The 18,853-nt window shown below is 44.6% G+C and overlaps 2 protein-coding genes across 5 annotated transcripts in view; one reads left to right on the forward strand and one right to left on the reverse strand.

Annotated features, from left to right (window-relative positions):
• LOC119658037 (calmodulin-A-like) overlaps positions 1-18,853 on the forward strand; it is a 498,102-nt gene that overhangs the window by 180,229 nt on the left and 299,020 nt on the right. The window lies entirely within an intron of this gene.
• Positions 244-12,507, reverse strand: LOC119658035 (vitellogenin-1-like). Of its 2 annotated transcripts, none has more exons than XM_038065268.1 (6): positions 12,394-12,507; positions 1,657-1,937; positions 1,333-1,595; positions 919-1,274; positions 593-864; positions 244-530 (listed from the first exon to the last, which is right to left on the reverse strand). In XM_038065268.1, exons 2-6 carry the CDS (start codon positions 1,922-1,924, stop codon positions 352-354), a joined length of 1,338 nt encoding a protein of 445 aa, XP_037921196.1. In that variant the 5' UTR covers positions 1,925-1,937; positions 12,394-12,507; the 3' UTR covers positions 244-351. The 2 variants fall into 2 exon arrangements, with proteins under 2 accessions (XP_037921196.1, XP_037921195.1); XM_038065267.1 differs by lacking the exon at positions 12,394-12,507 and adding an exon at positions 2,227-2,286.

An 18,853-nucleotide genomic window follows, 5' to 3' on the forward strand; every position in this document is an offset into this window, starting at 1 on the left:
CACGCTGCTCCCAACACAGAGGTGAGCTAGCATATTAGAAGTTGCCTCTGCCCTGGACTAAACCGTCGTCTATTTTTGTAAAAACCATGGCGCTGAATAAATAAAAGAGACTCTTTCCAATTAGCCCGGGCTGCCATTAACTGGATAGCGAATTCAGGACTACCGTACATTCCTAAGCACAAAATTAAATTTAATTGATATATAACAAAGTAAGTTTGTGCAACAAAAAAAAAACGCCTAAAATAATAACGCAATTATTCATTAAAAAGTGTTACATTTTAATATGTTGGCCCCAGAACTACTAGGACTAATAATAGTTATATCTAAAAGCACTTAGGCAACCACAGGTTTCTACTCCTCAGGTGCTGCTTCAGTCGGTTCTTCTTCAGGTGGGTTCTCTGGAGATTCGGTGTCTTTTGGTTCTTCGGGTGATTCCGTTTTTGCATCTGAATCTCCCTTGGAACTTGAAGATGTAGTTTCACTGTTAGGAGAGTCACTACTATCAGTTGAAGTGCCTTCGGTGGTTGCGTCTGAAAGAAAACAAATGAAAATCGAGAGAGAAAATTTGCTAAATAAAAAAATATTTCCTTACCGTCAGGCGAAAGTGTACACCGCCCATATGGACTTTGCAGATTTGTGTTCAGATAGTGACTGCCCCGTGCATCTTTAGGCGTTAGCAGACCCATGAATATTTCTTTGTTTCCCTCACACAATCCTGTTTCAAAGCGGTTTCGAGACTCGCATTTTACAGCACAAAAATTATATTCCTGACCAGGGATAACCGCCTCTGCTAGATAGAGGACCGCCTGTTGGTGCAAGCAAAAGAAGCTTCCGCAGCCTTTCGCTGGGAGGACTGTCGACATTCTAAAGAGGGAACAGTTGAAAAGATCAATTCAAGAAAATGTCTACAGAATATACCGATTTGCAAAAAAGTCGACATGTCCTCTCGTCTCGAATGAGCCGAACAGTTTCGATGTGTGAATTATATCCACAAAAGCAGCAGCAGAGGAGTCCAATCCACTGTTGCCAAAACATGGGCGAGAAGGATCTAATCCAGTTATTCTTCCCAGTTTTTTCGACGTCTTGCCTTCGAATTTCTTTCCGGCGAAACCAGCTATTTGTGCTCCCAATCCGGCTCCTATTAAGTGAATGTTCTCGGGTTTGACCTTTGCTACTATTTTTGATAAAGCAATTCCGAGAAGGTTCCCCACTTCACGCGCGTTGTACGCCGACCAAGTGTACAAGTTATTCAAGGATGCGCCCAAATCCATAACCTGTGGCGGGAATAGTACCTGGAAGATGAGCTAAATTTAAAATACGGAGTAAACTTACCGCGAAAACCCGGTCGTATTTCTGACCGAACGCATTAACCAAAACTTGCGTTACATTGTCGAAGGCCCCGTCATTCTGTGTCCAGCCTGGAATGAAAAGGACCAGGTCGACGTTGGGAATGAACTTAGCACTATCTGAAATTTTCGGAAAGGATGGCAGCGGAATTTTCTCCGATCCCTCGTCGTCGAAAAGAATTACTGCCAGGTCTTCGGCTTTGATTAGTCCCAACCTTCCAATCACTCCTTCTCGCTGCAGGGTTTGACCTGGAACACGGAGTAGTTATTAAGGACATCAGCAAATACGGGAGAAGACATGAAAACTCACAGACAAAATCGAACACTTTCAAGATTACTTCGAAAGGAAGTTTGATGAACGTCGTTATGAGAAAGCGAACTGTAGTGCGGACTAGTTGAACCGTGCGTAATTTAGAGAGGAACTGCAATGGACCACGGAGAAGGCTGTTTTCCCACATTCGCTCCAGTCGCGCCCACAAGGATTCCACAATTGTTCCCAATCTGCTGCACTCTCCAGTGGAGACAACCGCCAGCATCAAGAATAGACTCAAACCGAGGTGAAAACGTAAAGTGCGCATAGCTGGTTTTCGGCTGAAATTATATTGAAAGCTTTTGTCGTAGTTGAGTATTACACATTGGGGAGATTGGATATTTATGAGCTTTATCAGAGGTGGCCAACTAATTCCGACCGTAATTTAAAAAATGGGAAAAAAATATAATTTAAAGCATTGTGAAAACTAGCTGGGCGCTCCAGGTACAAAAGGCTTTGTCTATTTCTTATATAAGGATATTTAAGTATACATTTGCCCCTTTTCTATGGTATCAAAAAATGTGACAAAAAGGTACTAAATGGTACTTTTATATACTACTTAGTACTTACGTCCAAGCAGAAGGAAACATTTTTCACCTCTGCTGTTGTACTTTGTATCATGTGCATCTATACCGTGTAAAGTGACCACCAATATTGTTGGTACATTGCAAAAAATTGTTCTAGGGGAGAGGAACGCAGATCTAAAACATATCATACCATACAATGGAAATACTGAATGATTTTTTACCAGGTAACACAGATCATCCAAGGAAAGTGAACACACGCAAGTGTAATAAAAAAAATGGAATATTCATAATCATCAACGACGCAACAACCGGTATCCGGTCTAGGCCTGCCTTAATAAGGAACTCCAGACACCCCGGTTTTTCGCCGATATCCCTAAAAGCTGTATGGCGTCCTGGCCTAATCCATCTTTCCATCTCAGGCAGGGTCTGCCTCGTCTTGCTTTTCTACCCTAGATATTGCCCTTATAGACTTTCCGGTTGGGATGATTCCTCATCCGTACGGATTAAGACGGGGATGGTATCGCTCTTAGATTTCGTCATTATGTAGACTACGAAGCCGTCCATCCCCAATTGGGCGGGGGCCAAATATTCTTCTGAGGATCCTTCTATCGAACGCGGCCAAAAGTTCGCAATTCTTCTTGCTAAGAACCCAAGTCTCCGAGGAATACATGAGGACTGGCAAGATTATTGTCTTGTACTGTAAGAGTTTTGACCCTATGGTGAGATGTTTCGAGCGAAATAGGCTCTGATTCGTCTCAAAGTTATAGTCCGCTATCTTTATTCTTCCCGTTTGACCGTTTGCAGTTTGATGTTGTTGGTTGGTTTTGGCGCTGACGTTGCCATCATATATAATATTTTGTCTTGCCTTCACTGATGAGCAGGCCAAGGCCTACTCCATCTCGATGAATGGAGTTTGTACGTATCGGGTCGTTCTTCCCATGATGTCGATATCGCCAGCATTGTAAAGTAGTTGGGTGGACTTAAAGAGGATCGTACCCCTCGCATTTGCCTCAGCATACGAATCACTTTTGCCAGGGCCAGGTTAACGAGGACGGTCTTAGACCGTTGTTGATGTCGACTGGTCTCGCGAGTGATCCTGCTGCTTTTATCTGGCCTTGCACATTGGTCAGGGTCAACCTAGTCAGTCTTATCACTTCTGTCGCGATACCAAATTCTCTCATGGCCGTGTACAATTTTACCCTGGCTATGTTACCATAGCTGGTCTTAAAATCGATGAAAAGATGGTGCAACTGATGTCCATATTCCAATATTTTTTCCATCGATTTGCCTGGTTTGCATTGATTTGCCTGGATAATGTTCTGGGCATATGGGGCTACCCGACTCAGCAAGATGGCGGGTGCCTTATATCTTATATATGGTAATAAGCAACGTGATAGCTCTATAATTGCTACACTGCGTAGTATCGCCCTTTTTGTGTATGCGGCAGATAATGCCTCTTTGTCAGTCGTCAGGCATTGATTTGCTGTCCCTCACCTTGAGCATAATTTGATGAACTGCTTCGTGTAATTAGTCGCCTCCATATTTAACCAGTTCGACTGTAAATCGATCGGCTTCTGGCGGCATATAATTTTCAAGCCGATGGATTGCATGGACTGCTTCTTCTATACTTGTTGGTGGCAGTATTTGTCCGTCATCTTCCGTTGGCAGGATCTCCAACTCGCCAATGTTCTGGTTGTTCAGCAATTTATCAAAGTACTCAACCCATCGCTCCAATGTGCCCATTCTGTCGGAAATCTCGGCAGGAGAGCATCGAGGTGTGTAGGGTCTGCTGACTTGTTGGTAAAAGTTCCGCGGATGGTGCTGTTTCTCCCTGTACTTTTCGAGTTCATAGACACTGTTGGTTCTTAGATTGGCTTCCTTTTTCCGGGCTTCGAGGGTTCGTTCTGCTGCCTCGTAGAAGGTATCCTTCTACGACTCTGCAGTCTCCTCTTTAGGGGCGTGAACGTTAATGAGGCTTATACTTTCTAAATTTGCCTCACGAGCGGTTACGTTTTTAAAGCCGGTAGCAGCAGGTTTCATTTGTTGGCTGGCTAAGAAACCAACTCCGTCCACATAGTTTACTGGATGGCCACTATAATATATGGTGTAGTGACTCTCCTCCAGGAAAGCGGTCCCTGTCCAACGCATTTCCTGCAAGGCTGTTAAATCAGCCCTGGGACAGGGTATCGGGCAGCTCCATCACCGTACAGGGAGCGCACTTTCCATGAGAAAATGCGCAAGTCGTTATTCCGTTGTCGTTGCCAGGTCCGTCATATTATCAGGCCAGTCCAAGGCTCCTTTTGTGGCTTCAAGACTTCATTTTTCCGTGTAGAGTTGTCAGCCCTACCCAACCCCTAACCTGGCGGACCAGTTCTACTCTATATTGCCTTCTGGAAATAATATCTTGCGGAAATAGGCCATTTATGGACGAAGAATTCAAGCAGATGATACGAATGTTCAACCAGATGAGCCTTTATAGATTGGAGAGACATATTGAGTTGGCATAGACATTATAAAATAACCATTCTCGTGTCGAAAAGGAAGTGTACTTAAGGTCGTTATCCTGCTGGAAAGCAAACGGCAAACGCTTAACAGTTGCTAGCGCAGTTCGCTGCGGGTGTAAATGCTGATCTAGTGCTAATCAGCGAGTAATACCGAAACAGGGACCCGGTTTCATGGCATCTCAACTTATCGGGCATCGCTACCACCTGGGTTCGAGACGACGTTCGATTTCGTGTTCTTGCTGAAGGTCGACAAAATGTATTTGTTTGGATTCGGTGCTTAGGCATAACATTTTTAGCGTTTACCTGACGCCGAATGAGACGATTCCCGACTTTGGGCGCCGGCTTGATGCCCTGGAAGACGCCGTTTCGGGTACGGATGGGCGGTAGGGCTAGGGCCCCTAAATGGAGCATGCCTCAGCCAGACTCCAGACGAAAACGAACTCTAGAAATGGCAGCGAGAACTGGGCTCGTAGTTTTAAATACCGGGTCCAGGCCAACGTTTCGGTATCCAGGCTATGAAGCATTCTTGACATTACTTATACGTTGGAATTTCTGGTACCATATTGGAGCAGGGCCTTGAAGTGTATTAGCTTCATTCAAAACCGTAACGGTACACTACAGGATTACAGAACCCTGTGCGAGGCAAAGTGGTCAGCATTGTACTCGCCCGAGGTTATTACCCTGGTACTCATTCACAGCTGAGCCGACTCATCTCACATCAAATCACAATACAAATTCGACTGCCACCAGTGAGATTTCAACCGCGACCTTCCTTACGACAGCCTTGTGCTCTTACCACTAAACTATCCGGACACCGCATTGGACGCCCATTATTCACCAGACATCCTGCACGGTTGATGTCAATAGCGCGGAGAGCATCGAGGATTGCCCCCTTTTCACTACGAAAGAGCTCGAAGAAGCAGTTCTCACCATGAAAAACAAGAAGGCACCAAGCGGAAATTTACAAACTGGTGTTCCGCTAACGGCCAAACTTGCTGCTTGGGGCATTCGACGCTTGCTTGAGGGAGGAAGGGCGGCATTTTTCCTTGTCACTTGAAGGTGCCCAGACTCGTGCTCATTAGCAAGGGAAAAGGAGGGCCGGGAAAGTGTTCAAGAAGTTTATCAGGAGTCGACACGGTGAAGCGATCCGCGCTGCAGGGAACTTATCCCTAAGACAATTTGGGTTCAGAACAGTGGATGCTGTTATGGAGGTCGTGAATGCGGTTCATCGAACAGAGGCTCACAGCCGCCGATCTCGACGGACAGTGCACCTCATAACACTTGATGTCAGAAATGTTGACAGATATTCTGGCATATTAGAAAACTCATTCCACGTGCCAAGATATCTCTTGCGGATATTGAGGGATTATCTGAAAGACTGCTAGAAGTCCAGAGGAGGATGGAAGTCACGTCGGGAGTAGCACAGAAGTCCATCCTAGGATCGGACCCCTGGAACGCTTCCTACGATAGTCTGCCAAAACTCGATATGCCCGAAGAGTCGCGCCCAGTCCGTTATGCAAACGATATTGCAAAGCAGACATGGCATACTGATGCGACTGGTAAGTGGATGATTGACTGTTCATGGGTTCAATCTTATGCTGGAGAAAACCAAAGTAGTCATCTTGACCAGAAAGAGGATGCCGACCTTACGTCCCGTATTGATCGGCGAGTTGACTATAGGGTCAAAACTAGCGGTTAAATACCTTGGTTTAATGCTCGACTTGAATGAGCTTCTTCGAGCAAATCAAAAAAGTAGCGGATAGGTATGCAGCAGGGAGACTCCGCCTTGAGTCGAATTTTAGGGGCCCTATATCTACTAGGAGACGTCTCCTTATGGAAGCAATGCAGTTGGTTCAACTCAATGGCGTGGAGGTATGAGCTGAAGACCTTGAAAAGGAGGAGGTGCATCGTAAGCGCATCTCACTTCAGCTGCCGAAGCTCGCACTTGGGGGACGCGCTTTCTTCCTTCCGTACATTTAGTCCCGTTTTCGGAACTGCTGATCAAAACAATTCTTTTAGGAATCGCTTGGGTGGGTGACACTGTTCGGGCCGTAACTTTTGGCTTGCCCTTGTTATTCTTTTCCTTGCGATCTATTATAGAGCACTTTAATAGCTCTCACCATATTCTTTATAACTTGGTGAAAGTTGGAAGTATCCTTAATAAGCTCATTTATTTATACTCAAAGCTGTATGAAAGGTAGTTCCTCCGGATTAGGGCTCTGTGGTCCTTGAATCCTGCCTGGAATACTCCTTGTATATGGTCCTTTACTTATGGTATTCACGAATTCCGCATTCTTTTTTACGATCTTTGGCACTGGCGGCGATCTTGGAGTTGACGATCTACTCCTAAATGGGTCTCTCTATTGTTTTCTATTGCATTTCGCAGAGAGAAAATTTGACCTGCTGCTAACTTGCTTGGACTAAATCCTTGTTGGTATGGGCAGATGATGTTCTGGGTATATGGTACAATTTCGCCTAGCAAGATAGCGGAGTATGTCTTATATATGGCACTAAGCAGGGTAATACCTCTATAATTGCTGTACTGTGTGATATCCCCGAGACAGGTTATGCGCCGTTCGTCGCTCGTCGCCTACATATTTAACCAGTTCAGCTGTAATTCCATCGGCTCTGATTCTCCGACTGACAATTACGGTGTCTGTCTCATTAAGATTGATCGTCAGGAATTCAACTTTATTCAGATTCAATCTGAAACCGTGTTGCGTGAGGCTATCATTCCATTTTTAAACAAGTTCTTTGAGATCAACTTTGCTATGACACACTAAGAAGACGTCAACCACATAAAGCACTGTATAGGGCGTCGGACATTGGATGTCCCATGTGACAGTGTTCACAACAAGAACAACAAGGAGTCGTAAGAGGGAGCTTCCTTGATGAACACCGACAGAGACATTAAGCGGTTTTGATACACCTGCCACACTTCAAACTTTACTTTTCGGACGTGTTAGAACAATTTAACCCAGCGCACTGCGCCAGCGATGCTTCTCATGGTGTTTCCCCATGAATATCCGCGCAGTGTATATTGTATCTGAGTCAGAATGCTCCCAGCTCTTCGCTTTCCAGAGTTCAGATGCAATGTCACCAGATCCTGTTATTTTCTCCGATTTGATTCGTTTTATTGCTTCCTCCACTGCAGTGACGCTGACAGTTACGTCTCTGTGGTTTAACATGAGTACCTGGGTACTTAACCCCATGGTTTTTTTAAGACACGGATTGATTTTGTGACCATAACCAAATCCCGCTGAGTGCATGGCTCAGAATTTGTACTGGTAGATGCAACACCTACCCAATCTCCACCGCACTAAAGAGTACGCCACCCGTGTTGAACGAAATACCACGTTTGAGGCCCGCAGGTCTCCTGTCCTCTTGGACATAGCCGCTACCCCATTATTCCCCCACAGGGGCCAACCGCTATAACGGAGTTGAAAGCATAAGAGAAAGGAATCCTTCTGAGACGTGTGAATTCATATCATGCACCTTTTCCAAAGGGCTCTTGTGAGTTCTTCCGTCTTTCTAATGAGAATACCAATATTTAGCTTACAGGCACATATTTGTTTTGCTCAGAATTATTTACTTCTGTGCTGGCGCCGTCCATGCGCTTGAAACCCTTGCCAATTTCTAGGCAGAACCTATATTGGAGGAAAACAAATTCTTAGGAACGGAACACCTTCGGGTTTAAATACAATCCCCTTCTCTAAATTGATATCCAAATTTTAACAGCAAGATACTTATCCAGTTCATCCAGTGGCTATGGAAAAGCGATACCTGAAGGACATTTTTTCTGGCAATGAACTTGTTTTGAAAATAAGAGCCTAGCGGCTCATCCTGGAATAGGTTCAGAAGAACATTACCAACTTTTTCCATTGATTGAAGACTCTGGCTAATTCTGGCAAATTTTTTGGAATACGTCCTATCTAGAAGTTGGCAGTAAAGTTATTGCACTGCTCCAAGCATATAGACTATGTTTGCATTCAAAAATATATTTCAGGGAGAAAATGAGATGTATATATAGAAGGAAGGTGAAGCTCCATTCTCTCGTTAAAAAATTGCAGCGGCCGTCTCCCCTTAAAAGGGTATAGCGCCCCAAGGTGGAGCTATTTTCGTGTTAAAATGGTAGACTTAGTGTGAAAAGCGAAACAGGAGGTTTTCTCACTCATACTCGTATGGCGTTGAGGAATGGTCAAGGTGTGGAGGCGCTGCAGTGTGGAGCCGAGTAGCGAGTTCCGCACCAAAGCGGCGTAATTTACCACGAAGCGAAACTTACCGCCGAATAGCGAGTTCCGCCCCAAAGCGGCGTAATTTACCACGAAGCGAAACTCACCTGAGTGGCTCGTTTACCTGTTTATAGCGGATTGACGGCCACCGGGCCGGCTAAGCAATCCAGGAGAGTTAGTCTGTAGTGACAGGAAAAAAGATAATGACGAATTTTATGATTTTGAATTTGAAAGAAAAGATTTATTTTCAATTTTAATGATTTTTGTTAAATGTAGAAGGGATAATGTAAATAATGATTTCTAATTAAAATAAACGTAGTTAAACCAAAGTGGTAACCCCGTGGAAATTAAAAATAAATTGCAATTGCCAAGACCACGCATTATTCGGAACGGTGTGATTTGAAGATTTTCGCGCTCGTGACACAAAAATCCTAATTGCCTGCTAGCAGTGCTAAGACAAACCGTAAGTGACATAAATACCGTGCATAGCGGATTAGAATGCAAACGAGCAGTGGGTAGCAATATAAGCTGAGCTCCTGACATCCCTGAAAAAGCAATAAGAGATCAAAAGCAAGCAGAGCAAAAGAAGTGGTAAGTGTGATCCAAGGAAGGTTTGCACTTCAGACTTGAACGCATCGTACCAAATGCTGTATCGGAGGCGTGGTTACGACAAATGGAGGCGTAGCTGGTGCTCGCGGGCATCACTGCTGATGCCGAATGATTTAATCACGTGTTCGTCGGCCTGGACGAGGAGTCGATTGGACTCATCACTGACGGTCGGGAGGAGTGTTCCTACAAGAAATTAAAAAGCACCCCCATCAAGGGACTGCCGGTAAAGGAGTCAGCAAAGCTCAATCACTTTCTGACGGAGCTCACCTTAGGCGACCGCTCCCCAAGCCAACTGTTACTTGAGATGAAGCAGTTGGGCGGAGGTAAGGTCGTGGTTGAGCTTCTGAAGTCGCTTTGGTTGCAACGTCTTCCGGAAAGCACCCAGGCCATCTTGGCCTGTGCAAACTCGGGTCTTTGGCGCTGTTAAGAAACACCACTGACAAGATCCACAACGTGCATGCACTCCCCGTGGTCAGTGAAGTGTCAAGGAAGACCGATGGGCCGAATTACCGAGCTCCAGCAGACGGTGGCTACCTTCGCGACTACCATCTCTAAGGTAGGGGCGTCCGCCAAGCGAAATGAGCGATCGAGTAGTCGCGGGTCCTGCAATTTCCTGGCACCATCATATTTTCATTGACAAGGCAAAGAAATGTATTAGCCCGTCCACGTTCACGGCACCAAAAACTAAACTCATTCGGAGCTGCGGTGGCGGCTACCCAGAACGCAGCTCCATGCCGCTTAACAATCCCTTAAGCGTCATTATCTGATTGACACAAGCGTAGACGTCTCAGTTCTCTCGGTATGACGGAATCCCTGCAGGTTCCGAAAACATTCCTAAAACGGCGATATACGCACCCTTCGGACTCTTTGAGTTCACACGGAGACCTTTTGATGTGCGCGATGCGGCGCAAATTGTTTAGAGGCTCATTTACTCTGTCCTGCAAAACCTTAACTTGTTCATGTACTTGGATGATGGTCCTCCTCTTAGTCTGAGCATTTGGAACATCTATTACACAGTTTTCAATGTCCCCTTGAGGCCGGTCTTGTGTTTACCGTTGAAAAGTATAAATTCTTTCAAAGGCAGCTGAAATTTTTAGGCCGATTTCCCCTTGGGAGAATCCAACTGGATCCAGACAAGGTTTAGGCCATCGCAGACTTCCCACAATCTAAAACGGTCAGGGATTTGCGAAGACCAAGACCAAAGACTCACGCGCGATTGCGTGATCTACGGAGGCCGTCCAGGCTTTTAAGCTAGCCAACTCCTGTCATTTCCCCAAACTTATGTACTACTAGCCGTCGTATATACACCGTACCGTCTTCGTCGATGCATCAGACATCGCAGCAGGTGCTGCCATTCACCAAAAGGTGAACCAAATCTGGCAGCCGTTGAGCTTCTTTTCCAAGAAGTTGAATGCAGTTCAACGGAACTACAGCACTAACGATCATGGGCTATTAGCAATTAAATACCTCTGGTATTCCATAAAAAGCACGCCGTTGACAGTGTTCACGGGCCACAAGCGCACTCCAAGCAACTCCGCTTATGATCTCCGAAATATTCTGCGAGACCTCTGAAGAGGGACCTAGGCCATATATTCCCTTGGCCTGCAAAGCGTTTTTACACGACGTAGACATCGACATCATTGGTTCCTTGCGAGATCATCGATATGTTCACGGGGTGCCTAAAGCAATACCTCTGGCCGATGTTTCCGCGTCAAGGCTCTTTGTCGCGAATGGACCCCACGCTTTAGAGTTCCAGTCGAAGTCATTACTGACCATGGAATGCAGTTCGAGTCTACCCTTTTCTCAGAGTTGGGCAAACTCCTACGCATCAAACGTGCAGGTGTGTGCAGGTGTACCACCCGCAATTCAATGGGATGCTAGAACGCTGGCATAGCACACTGAAGGCCGCTATAATGACCCACTATGTCTCTTCGCGGCCGCAAGTCCTGCCTTTCTTTTATTTGGCTTAAGTGCAGCCCATCGTGAAGAGTTCGCCATCAGCTCCGCCGAGCTAATATAGTGGGAGAATCTGAAACTCCCCAGCCATCTTCTGTTCGATGCCAAGTCAGCCCCTTCCACTACTGGGCTTTTGCCTTTGTTCCGAGACACCGCGGCAAAATTAAATTCACCTCCGCCTTCCTGTCATTCTTTGGCGAGGGTCAACATCCCCAAGGATCTGGATGTCTGCACACACATCCTGGTTCGCGTGGATGCTTCCCGGAAGTCATTGCACCCCTTACGGTACTTCAAATCGAAAGTATTTTGATATCATCATGGAAAACTTTGATTTGCTAGCACACTCTCCCGGAAGCGCAGAGGGTAAACAGGGCGTGTTAGAGGAAGGGAAGAGTTTCGGCCTTGCTACCGTTGTAAAAAAAACCCATAACGTTTTTACAAAGTTACAACGCAAGGGGATATTTTCGATTCATAATTAAGCTTATTGATAGGGCAATCAACGTCGCGATGAGCAAGCGGGTGTCAGAGGGTGTGCTGATAAATCAGAATTTGCCACAATGATATCAAAATCTCTTTTAAGTGGGGAATGGGGTCCACCATTTTCCAACGAAGTTTGGGACCGAAGAACTTCCCACTTCAAACCCTCGTTTTTGCCTACAGGGCTGTGGTTCGAAGTTGAACTCTATCATTTCGACATGAAAATAGCCCCACTTTGAGTCCTCCTAAGTTTAAAAGCGGGGATGGATGGGATGGGAATAGGATCAATAGGATCACTTTTTACACCTCTCATTCCACTATCACATATATATCCAGATCCTGGAAATCACTTATTTGGGTTTCGATAGCAATACACTGACTTCGAACTGTTCCTCTTCACTAGTCCTACAAACAAGTTTTAAATCCACTTACCGAGTTCAATCAAAAGCAAAAACTTTTTCCAACTGACTAACTTCTGCGCCAGATTTCAGCTTAAATACTAGAACAAAGATTTCATAATCAGAAACTTTCCCGTTAACATCTTTTTCTCAGAAGCTTAGATAACATCCGTGCATGTCATGAATTAAGCAGCCGACACTCTACTATTTTCCTATTTCTAATGTTCCGTTTTGTTTTGTCTTTGCAGGTGAGTTACCGTGGAAAGTCAACAACTCCAGGCCGGATATTATCACAGACTTTTGTCACTTTGATTCCGTAGCGTTTCTAACAAAAACATGAGAAATGCATAAATGACATTTTTGCTTTCATTGCTGACACGTAAGTTTCAATAAATTTGTGTACAGAATGCGCGTTGAATTAATTTTTCTCTCAGAAAACAGAAAATATTTTCCTAAAATTATGGCCAATCTGCGATAAAGCAGTCAAAGTTTTCCAACATTTATGTAACTGGAAAGACACTCCCAGAATAGAAAGAAATTTTCACCGAAAGACATGCATCACTTCCTGGCCGGGATGTCTTCCGTATCTTTTTGTCTAGTCGTCGGCGGAGACGACATCAATTTTCCATGGAAAATTCGAGTGCTGTAGATATTTCAAATTGCGATTATATCGATTTTCACCTGAGACTAGGTTCCTGGCAAAGTCCTGGTACATTTAGACATTTCAACTGATATGCGTAGTCGAAGGAGGGCGAAGTGCAGTTTACACTCGACAACGAAATTGTATGTAGTTTGGAAAAGTATTCGACGTTCAATCTGATAACAATGGAGCTTCTAGGTCCGTGTTGTCAACATTATATTCAATTTTCTATTATTGTGTTACATATACCCTAAAATACCCCTGAATTGAACCCACATTCATTATATTCAAAGTATTGTTCCTCGAGACTCCCTACTGCTTTCAATAATTTTTGTTGATCAAAATAACCATATTCCCAAGACGAGTAGAACTTAGCTCTTTGAGTCGGGGCTTAAGAATACACTGAAAGTTTTCCCTGCTTGTCGTAAGAGGCGACTAAAAGGGGTAGAAATTTGTAAACTAGCAACTTGCAAATTTTCAAACTTTATTGCTTCCGCAACCGTTGGCTATCGAAAACGAACTATGATTGGTTTCTGGAATGTGTGCATGCTCCTCGACAACGGTAGCGAGATTCCTCGGAATGTCCGCTTTCTCCAATTTCAGCGGAAATCCTAGCGATATAAGCTGGACATTCTGGGTCTAAGCGGATTAAGATGGTGAGACTCTCGAGAGTACTTCTCTCCCTCTTGGGACAATGTGCTTTTGCACTCTGGAAAGCCAAGTGGTAGCAGACGCGAATCCGGGGAGGGTTTTTTTCTGACGGCTACCACAAGGCGAGCTCTCTTGACATGGGAGCGGGTTTCTGACAGATTTCTAACTGCAAGATTCCGGTCCAGGTGAAAGAGCATCACAATAGTACAATGCTACACACCAACGGAGACTTTTGACATTGTGGAGAAGGATGCTTTCTAGGAGTAGCTAAATGCAATTCAGGAGAAGCTTCCTAAAAGTGACATTGCGATCGTGATGAATGATCTGAATGCCAAAATGAGATCTGATAACACCTTGTTCGGACATGTGATGGGAAAATACAGTCTCGTCTACCGCAACGATAATGGTGGGGAGTTCGTAAATTACTGCATTGTGCGACCACAAAGCCTGGCAAACGGTTTCAACTGACCGGCGTCAGAAAAGCAATCAGATCGATCACTTCGCGATCAGCGATCAGTTTCAGGAGTTGGCTCCTGAAGCGAGGAGCTGATATCGGCCTCGCTTATGTCCGCTTATATATCGCATCCGCCACTTCTCACAGGGTTGAGCAGTGATCAGCCACGTTTAACATCGACTGTTTGTACAATCCAGCTGTCGCCCAACATTGGGAGAGCTATCCCTGTTGATCAGACGGCAGATCCTTTGAGTAACCTGCCTGAGAATATCGATAAGCATTGGACCTCCATCAAAACCGCTTTTTTCTCAGATGCTTCACAGGTTGTCGGTAGTGTTCTAAAGGGCCGTCATAAGATCTGGCAGATTGCGGCATTGTGGAAGCGGGTCGATAAACGGAAGGGGTTGAAGGCTCTATTAACCGCCGCGAGTGATGGGGGCCGCAACGCGCTCTAACTCCGGTACCGAGCGAAATCCCTACAAGTGTAGTGTAGTGTACGCCAAGAGGGAATTTATGAAAAACTGAAGAGGTGGGAAGAACCCTTCATCATGGTTCATAATCGTTTCATATCCGATGAGGTTCCTCCACTCGTGATGAAATGGCTAATCACCGTAACATGCAAAGATAATAGCTAGGATAATCCTGGAACACATCAAAGGACGCCTCGAAAGCTAATCAACAGAGAGCAGACTGGTATCCGCTCCAGATCATCCTGCATTGACCACATTAACACCCTACGGATCATTTGGGAACAGCGCGCGGAATTTGGATCTTCGATTTACCTGCTCTTCATCGATTTCGAGAAAGCTTTCGATTGCATGAACATGGAGTGTATCTGGAGTGCTCTACGTAGGAGGGCATTCCGGAGACACTAATAACTATTATAAGGGCGAAATATGATAGCGCAATATCAGTTGTGGACCGCCACTTCACCCAGGTTTTGCTAGCAGTAATTTCATAACGCAGTTCTCCAGCATCCAGCATTGACTTGAGATATTTAATGGCTCAGTTCTGGGCAGGTCACTGCCGCTGACAATGGTTGTGCCTGCTTCATGGGGATCGGTCGTCAAAAATCCAGTTTTATTCAGATTTAATCTGAGACCGTGTTGCTTGAGGCGATCATTCCATTTTTGGACAAGTTGCTCGGGATCATTTTTGCTATGAAACACCAGGAAAACATACATAAAGCGGTGTATTGGCGTTGGGCCTTGGATTCCCGTTTGACAGTGTCCATAACAAGAAGAAAGAGCAGTGGTGAGAGGGCAGTTTCTTGATGAACACCGACAGAGACACGAACCCAATTTGATATACCCGCCAAACTTCGAACTTTACTTTTCGGATCGTGGTGGAGCAATTGAACTCAGTGCACAAGTTCATCTGGTACTAGGTGTTAACGTAGAGTATACCAGATGACTTCATGCGGCTTCAGGCGGCTGTTAAGAATGCGTTCAAAAATCTTCATGATATGGGACAAAAACCGGGTCAGACCATAATTTGAACATTATGCTGGACTACCCTTTCTTTTCCATATTGGAACTGTGGTACTTTCTTATAGTCAGATGGTGTTCTACCTTCCTCAATAACCCGATTAAAGAATTCACTGAGCGACATGTGCAGCTCGCGATGTCGTCAGGTTCTGTTGCTTTCCCCGATTTCATTCATTTTATTGCTTGTTCGATTTCAGTGGCGCTGAGAGTTGAAATTTCTCCAAACATCAGCCGTACTTGTGGAAGTGGGGGATGAACTATTATAATTCTTCTTCCGTTGAAATCTGCTCGAAATATTCTCGCCCTCTGTGCTTGTCGATCGATAATCAAAGTACCGATCTTGTCATTAACCCATCAGAAGTGTTCGGCATTGTGTGTATCTTAGCGTCGGCTTCTGACAAATCGATGCAGATTTCTTTCGCCATCCTAAGTTCCCAGTTTATCGTAAATATCTTTGTAGTGGGCCGCTCGGATGACAGTGCTCGCTTTCTTTGCTTCCCGATTGGCATTCTTGTAAATTTGCTTTTGTGGTTTGTTCTACCCCTTCATAGAATTCATTGAAGCTGTTTAGTTTTACTTCCCTGGTGGCGTTGTTATACGTCGTTAGTATTCTTTTGCATCTCAGCCAGTCCCCGGTTTGTTTCGCTTGTTTGGAGAGTTTCCGCACTTCCGCTCTCATTTTGTCTGGGTTCCTGGGCCTGGAGGGTACGTCCCTTGTCTGTCTACAGTCTAAACTAGACAGCTGGCCTAATATACTTCAGTGGCAACTTTGCTAAGGTTTTCCGTTACTGTTTCCTGTTCGCGGTCACGCCTAAAATCACCGCCCCTTTGTAAATGAGCCATTTTATTACTCAGGGGCTGGAATTTCTTTTTATTTTTTCTACTTCAGAGTTCACCAGAATGGGGGTTGACATTGCAGCCAAGGAGAAATGGCAGCGCCCTCTTCGCGCTGAACTTCACCCAGCGGCTAACACCGGTGGGATCTGGAAGGTGTCTCCTGGTAGTAGCCCGATGCCACCACTACCTCCCTTCGCCCAGCTTCTAGTGAGACTTGGATAGTTATGAGGTCTTCATTTGGGAGCTTTGAAAAACACATATATTTTAAATTTCGTATGAGAATGATACAAGCTGTTAGTTTTTCAAAGAGGAATCCCAATTTACCTGCATGCAGATCGCGATTCTGTCTCCGGTATATCCATAGTTTTGTGGCAATACTATTCGAATGTCATCACTGGAAATCGCTCCTGCAATTACAACAGATTCTGCTTTTGCATAGTGGAGGTTTTGATGGGCTATCTTAGTGCTGGTCGTTGGTTCCACTACTGTTTGGAGGCCCTCTTCAGTGTCGCTCCTTCGACATGGCACTTTCCTGCATATCGTGACCACTTTGAGCCCTTGAAAATCCAATTCTAGATCGTCCATTTTCTCCACATTGGGCAGCATGTTAACTTCCTTGCTTGGTCCTGCCCTGGCCTATGAAATTCCTGCGGGGATTTGTAATGCGCTAAAAGGAATTGAGATGGACAAATGACCATCCAGAGTGGCCGAAGAGAACTAGAGAGCTATCCCAAAACTTAAAAGAAAATGGCTAAGTTGACCGTGAAGGTCTGCCCGCAAGTAATAATAATAATCGTTGGCGCAACAATCCATGTCGGATCAGGGCCTTGAAGTGTGTTGGAGCACTTCATTCAAGATCGTAGCGGTACACTAGGAGGCAATGTGGTCAGCATTGCGCTCGCCCGAGATTATTACCCTGATTTGACTCAGGTACTAATTCACGGCTGAGTCGACTGGTATCTGACGTCAAATCACGATACAAATTCCACTGCCACCAGTGAGATTTGAACCGCGACCTTCCGTACGACAGTCTTGCGCTCTAACCACTCAGCTATCCGGACACTGCCCGCAAGTATTGAACCTAAATCAAAGCGCTCCGTCGACACGTATTTGCATGCATCTGTGCTAGCCAGGCTCGGGAATGGGGGGGGGGGGGAGGGGGGTCTTTTGAGCGTTTAGATTCCTTGCGTGTCATTCTTCAAAATTCACATGTCTATAACGATGCGAGGGGCCGCGTCGGATCCTGAAAGTAATCATACTAACAAAGGGGATTCGCGCAAGCCTGACGAAGTAAGCCAATACGCGAGCTAAATCCTCAAAATAAAAAAAAATCTCCGGACGCGACTGCCGTGATTGATAAGGAAGATTCACGACGGATCACGGTCTCGGGCTCTGTTCCTTCTGTCGGCGCAGCCTCTAAGGTTCCCATCCAACCTTGACATCCTCAGACCATTATTTTGGAGGATGTCGCTTATTGAGAGATTTGCGGGGCTAAGGAGGAGGAGAGAAGAAGAGAGTCCTCAAATCAAAGAAATTTATTTAAAATTCATATAGCGTCCATGTATACTGCTATTTTTAAATAAGGATTCTAGCGCAAAGCAATCCACAACAAAAATTAAATATTAAAAGAAAATTATGAAGAATAAATCTACTAAGGATAATGAAGGGAAAATAAAAATAATTAATAAAAATAATAGATTTAAAATAAATAAAAAATGATAACATCCTACAAATAATAAAATATAAATACGTTCTTAATAATAAAATTCAAATAAATAAAATATATTTTAAAATGATAATGAAAACTTACGGGAGAGAGAGCTCTGCTTGTTGCCATTCGTAATTACTCCAATACTCCTCAAATGAGATGTTTTTTAAAATTCGTTATTTTGAAGATTTTGTGTAAAACAAAACCTTATTAAAATTGGTTTACTGTCTGTCTGTCTGTTTTTTTTCGGCGTAGGACGGTGGAAAAGTTCAAAACCTAGTGCTGTCTGTTTGTTCGTCATGCGCATTTTTTTCAGAGACTACGTCAAATTTGGTGGAAAGGTGGGAACTGTGATCGCTCAAGCATACAGTGAGTTACATCCCTTTATGTCGAATTTAAGAGGTGTACATTTTTTTTTACCAAATATAGTCATGTGGGGCATCGAATGAAATGTCCCGATTGGTCCTTTCAGAAGCGGGTCGTAGTTTTGACATTTGTTGCAAAGGCGAGGAGTGCGGAGTGTCGAAAGTAATCATTTATTTAACGGATCCATTCTCAAAAACTATCAAACCGAAAAATCTGAAAAAAATCGCACGGCTGCCAGTATATATTGCCTAGGCTCCAGAATACTTTCCATATCGATATCTGTTCAAATAAAGTTAATAATTCTTTAATTTTTAATAATTGACTGCAAAACCCTCCTTAAATTCATTTAAC

The sequence above is a fragment of the Hermetia illucens genome, chromosome 5, assembly GCF_905115235.1.
Source record: "Hermetia illucens chromosome 5, iHerIll2.2.curated.20191125, whole genome shotgun sequence".
Lineage (NCBI taxonomy): Eukaryota > Metazoa > Arthropoda > Insecta > Diptera > Stratiomyidae > Hermetia > Hermetia illucens.

Bases quoted from the DNA above. Each gene is read 5' to 3' on its own strand.
- LOC119658035 (XM_038065267.1), bottom strand. From the start codon at position 2,246: ATGTTTCCTTCTGCTTGGAC. The intron at 1,938-2,226 runs GTAAGTACTAAG...ATATAATTTCAG, and splicing joins ATGTTTCCTTCTGCTTGGAC to CCGAAAACCAGCTATGCGCA. The intron at 1,596-1,656 runs GTGAGTTTTCAT...TCCGTGTTCCAG, and splicing joins GAAAGTGTTCGATTTTGTCT to GTCAAACCCTGCAGCGAGAA.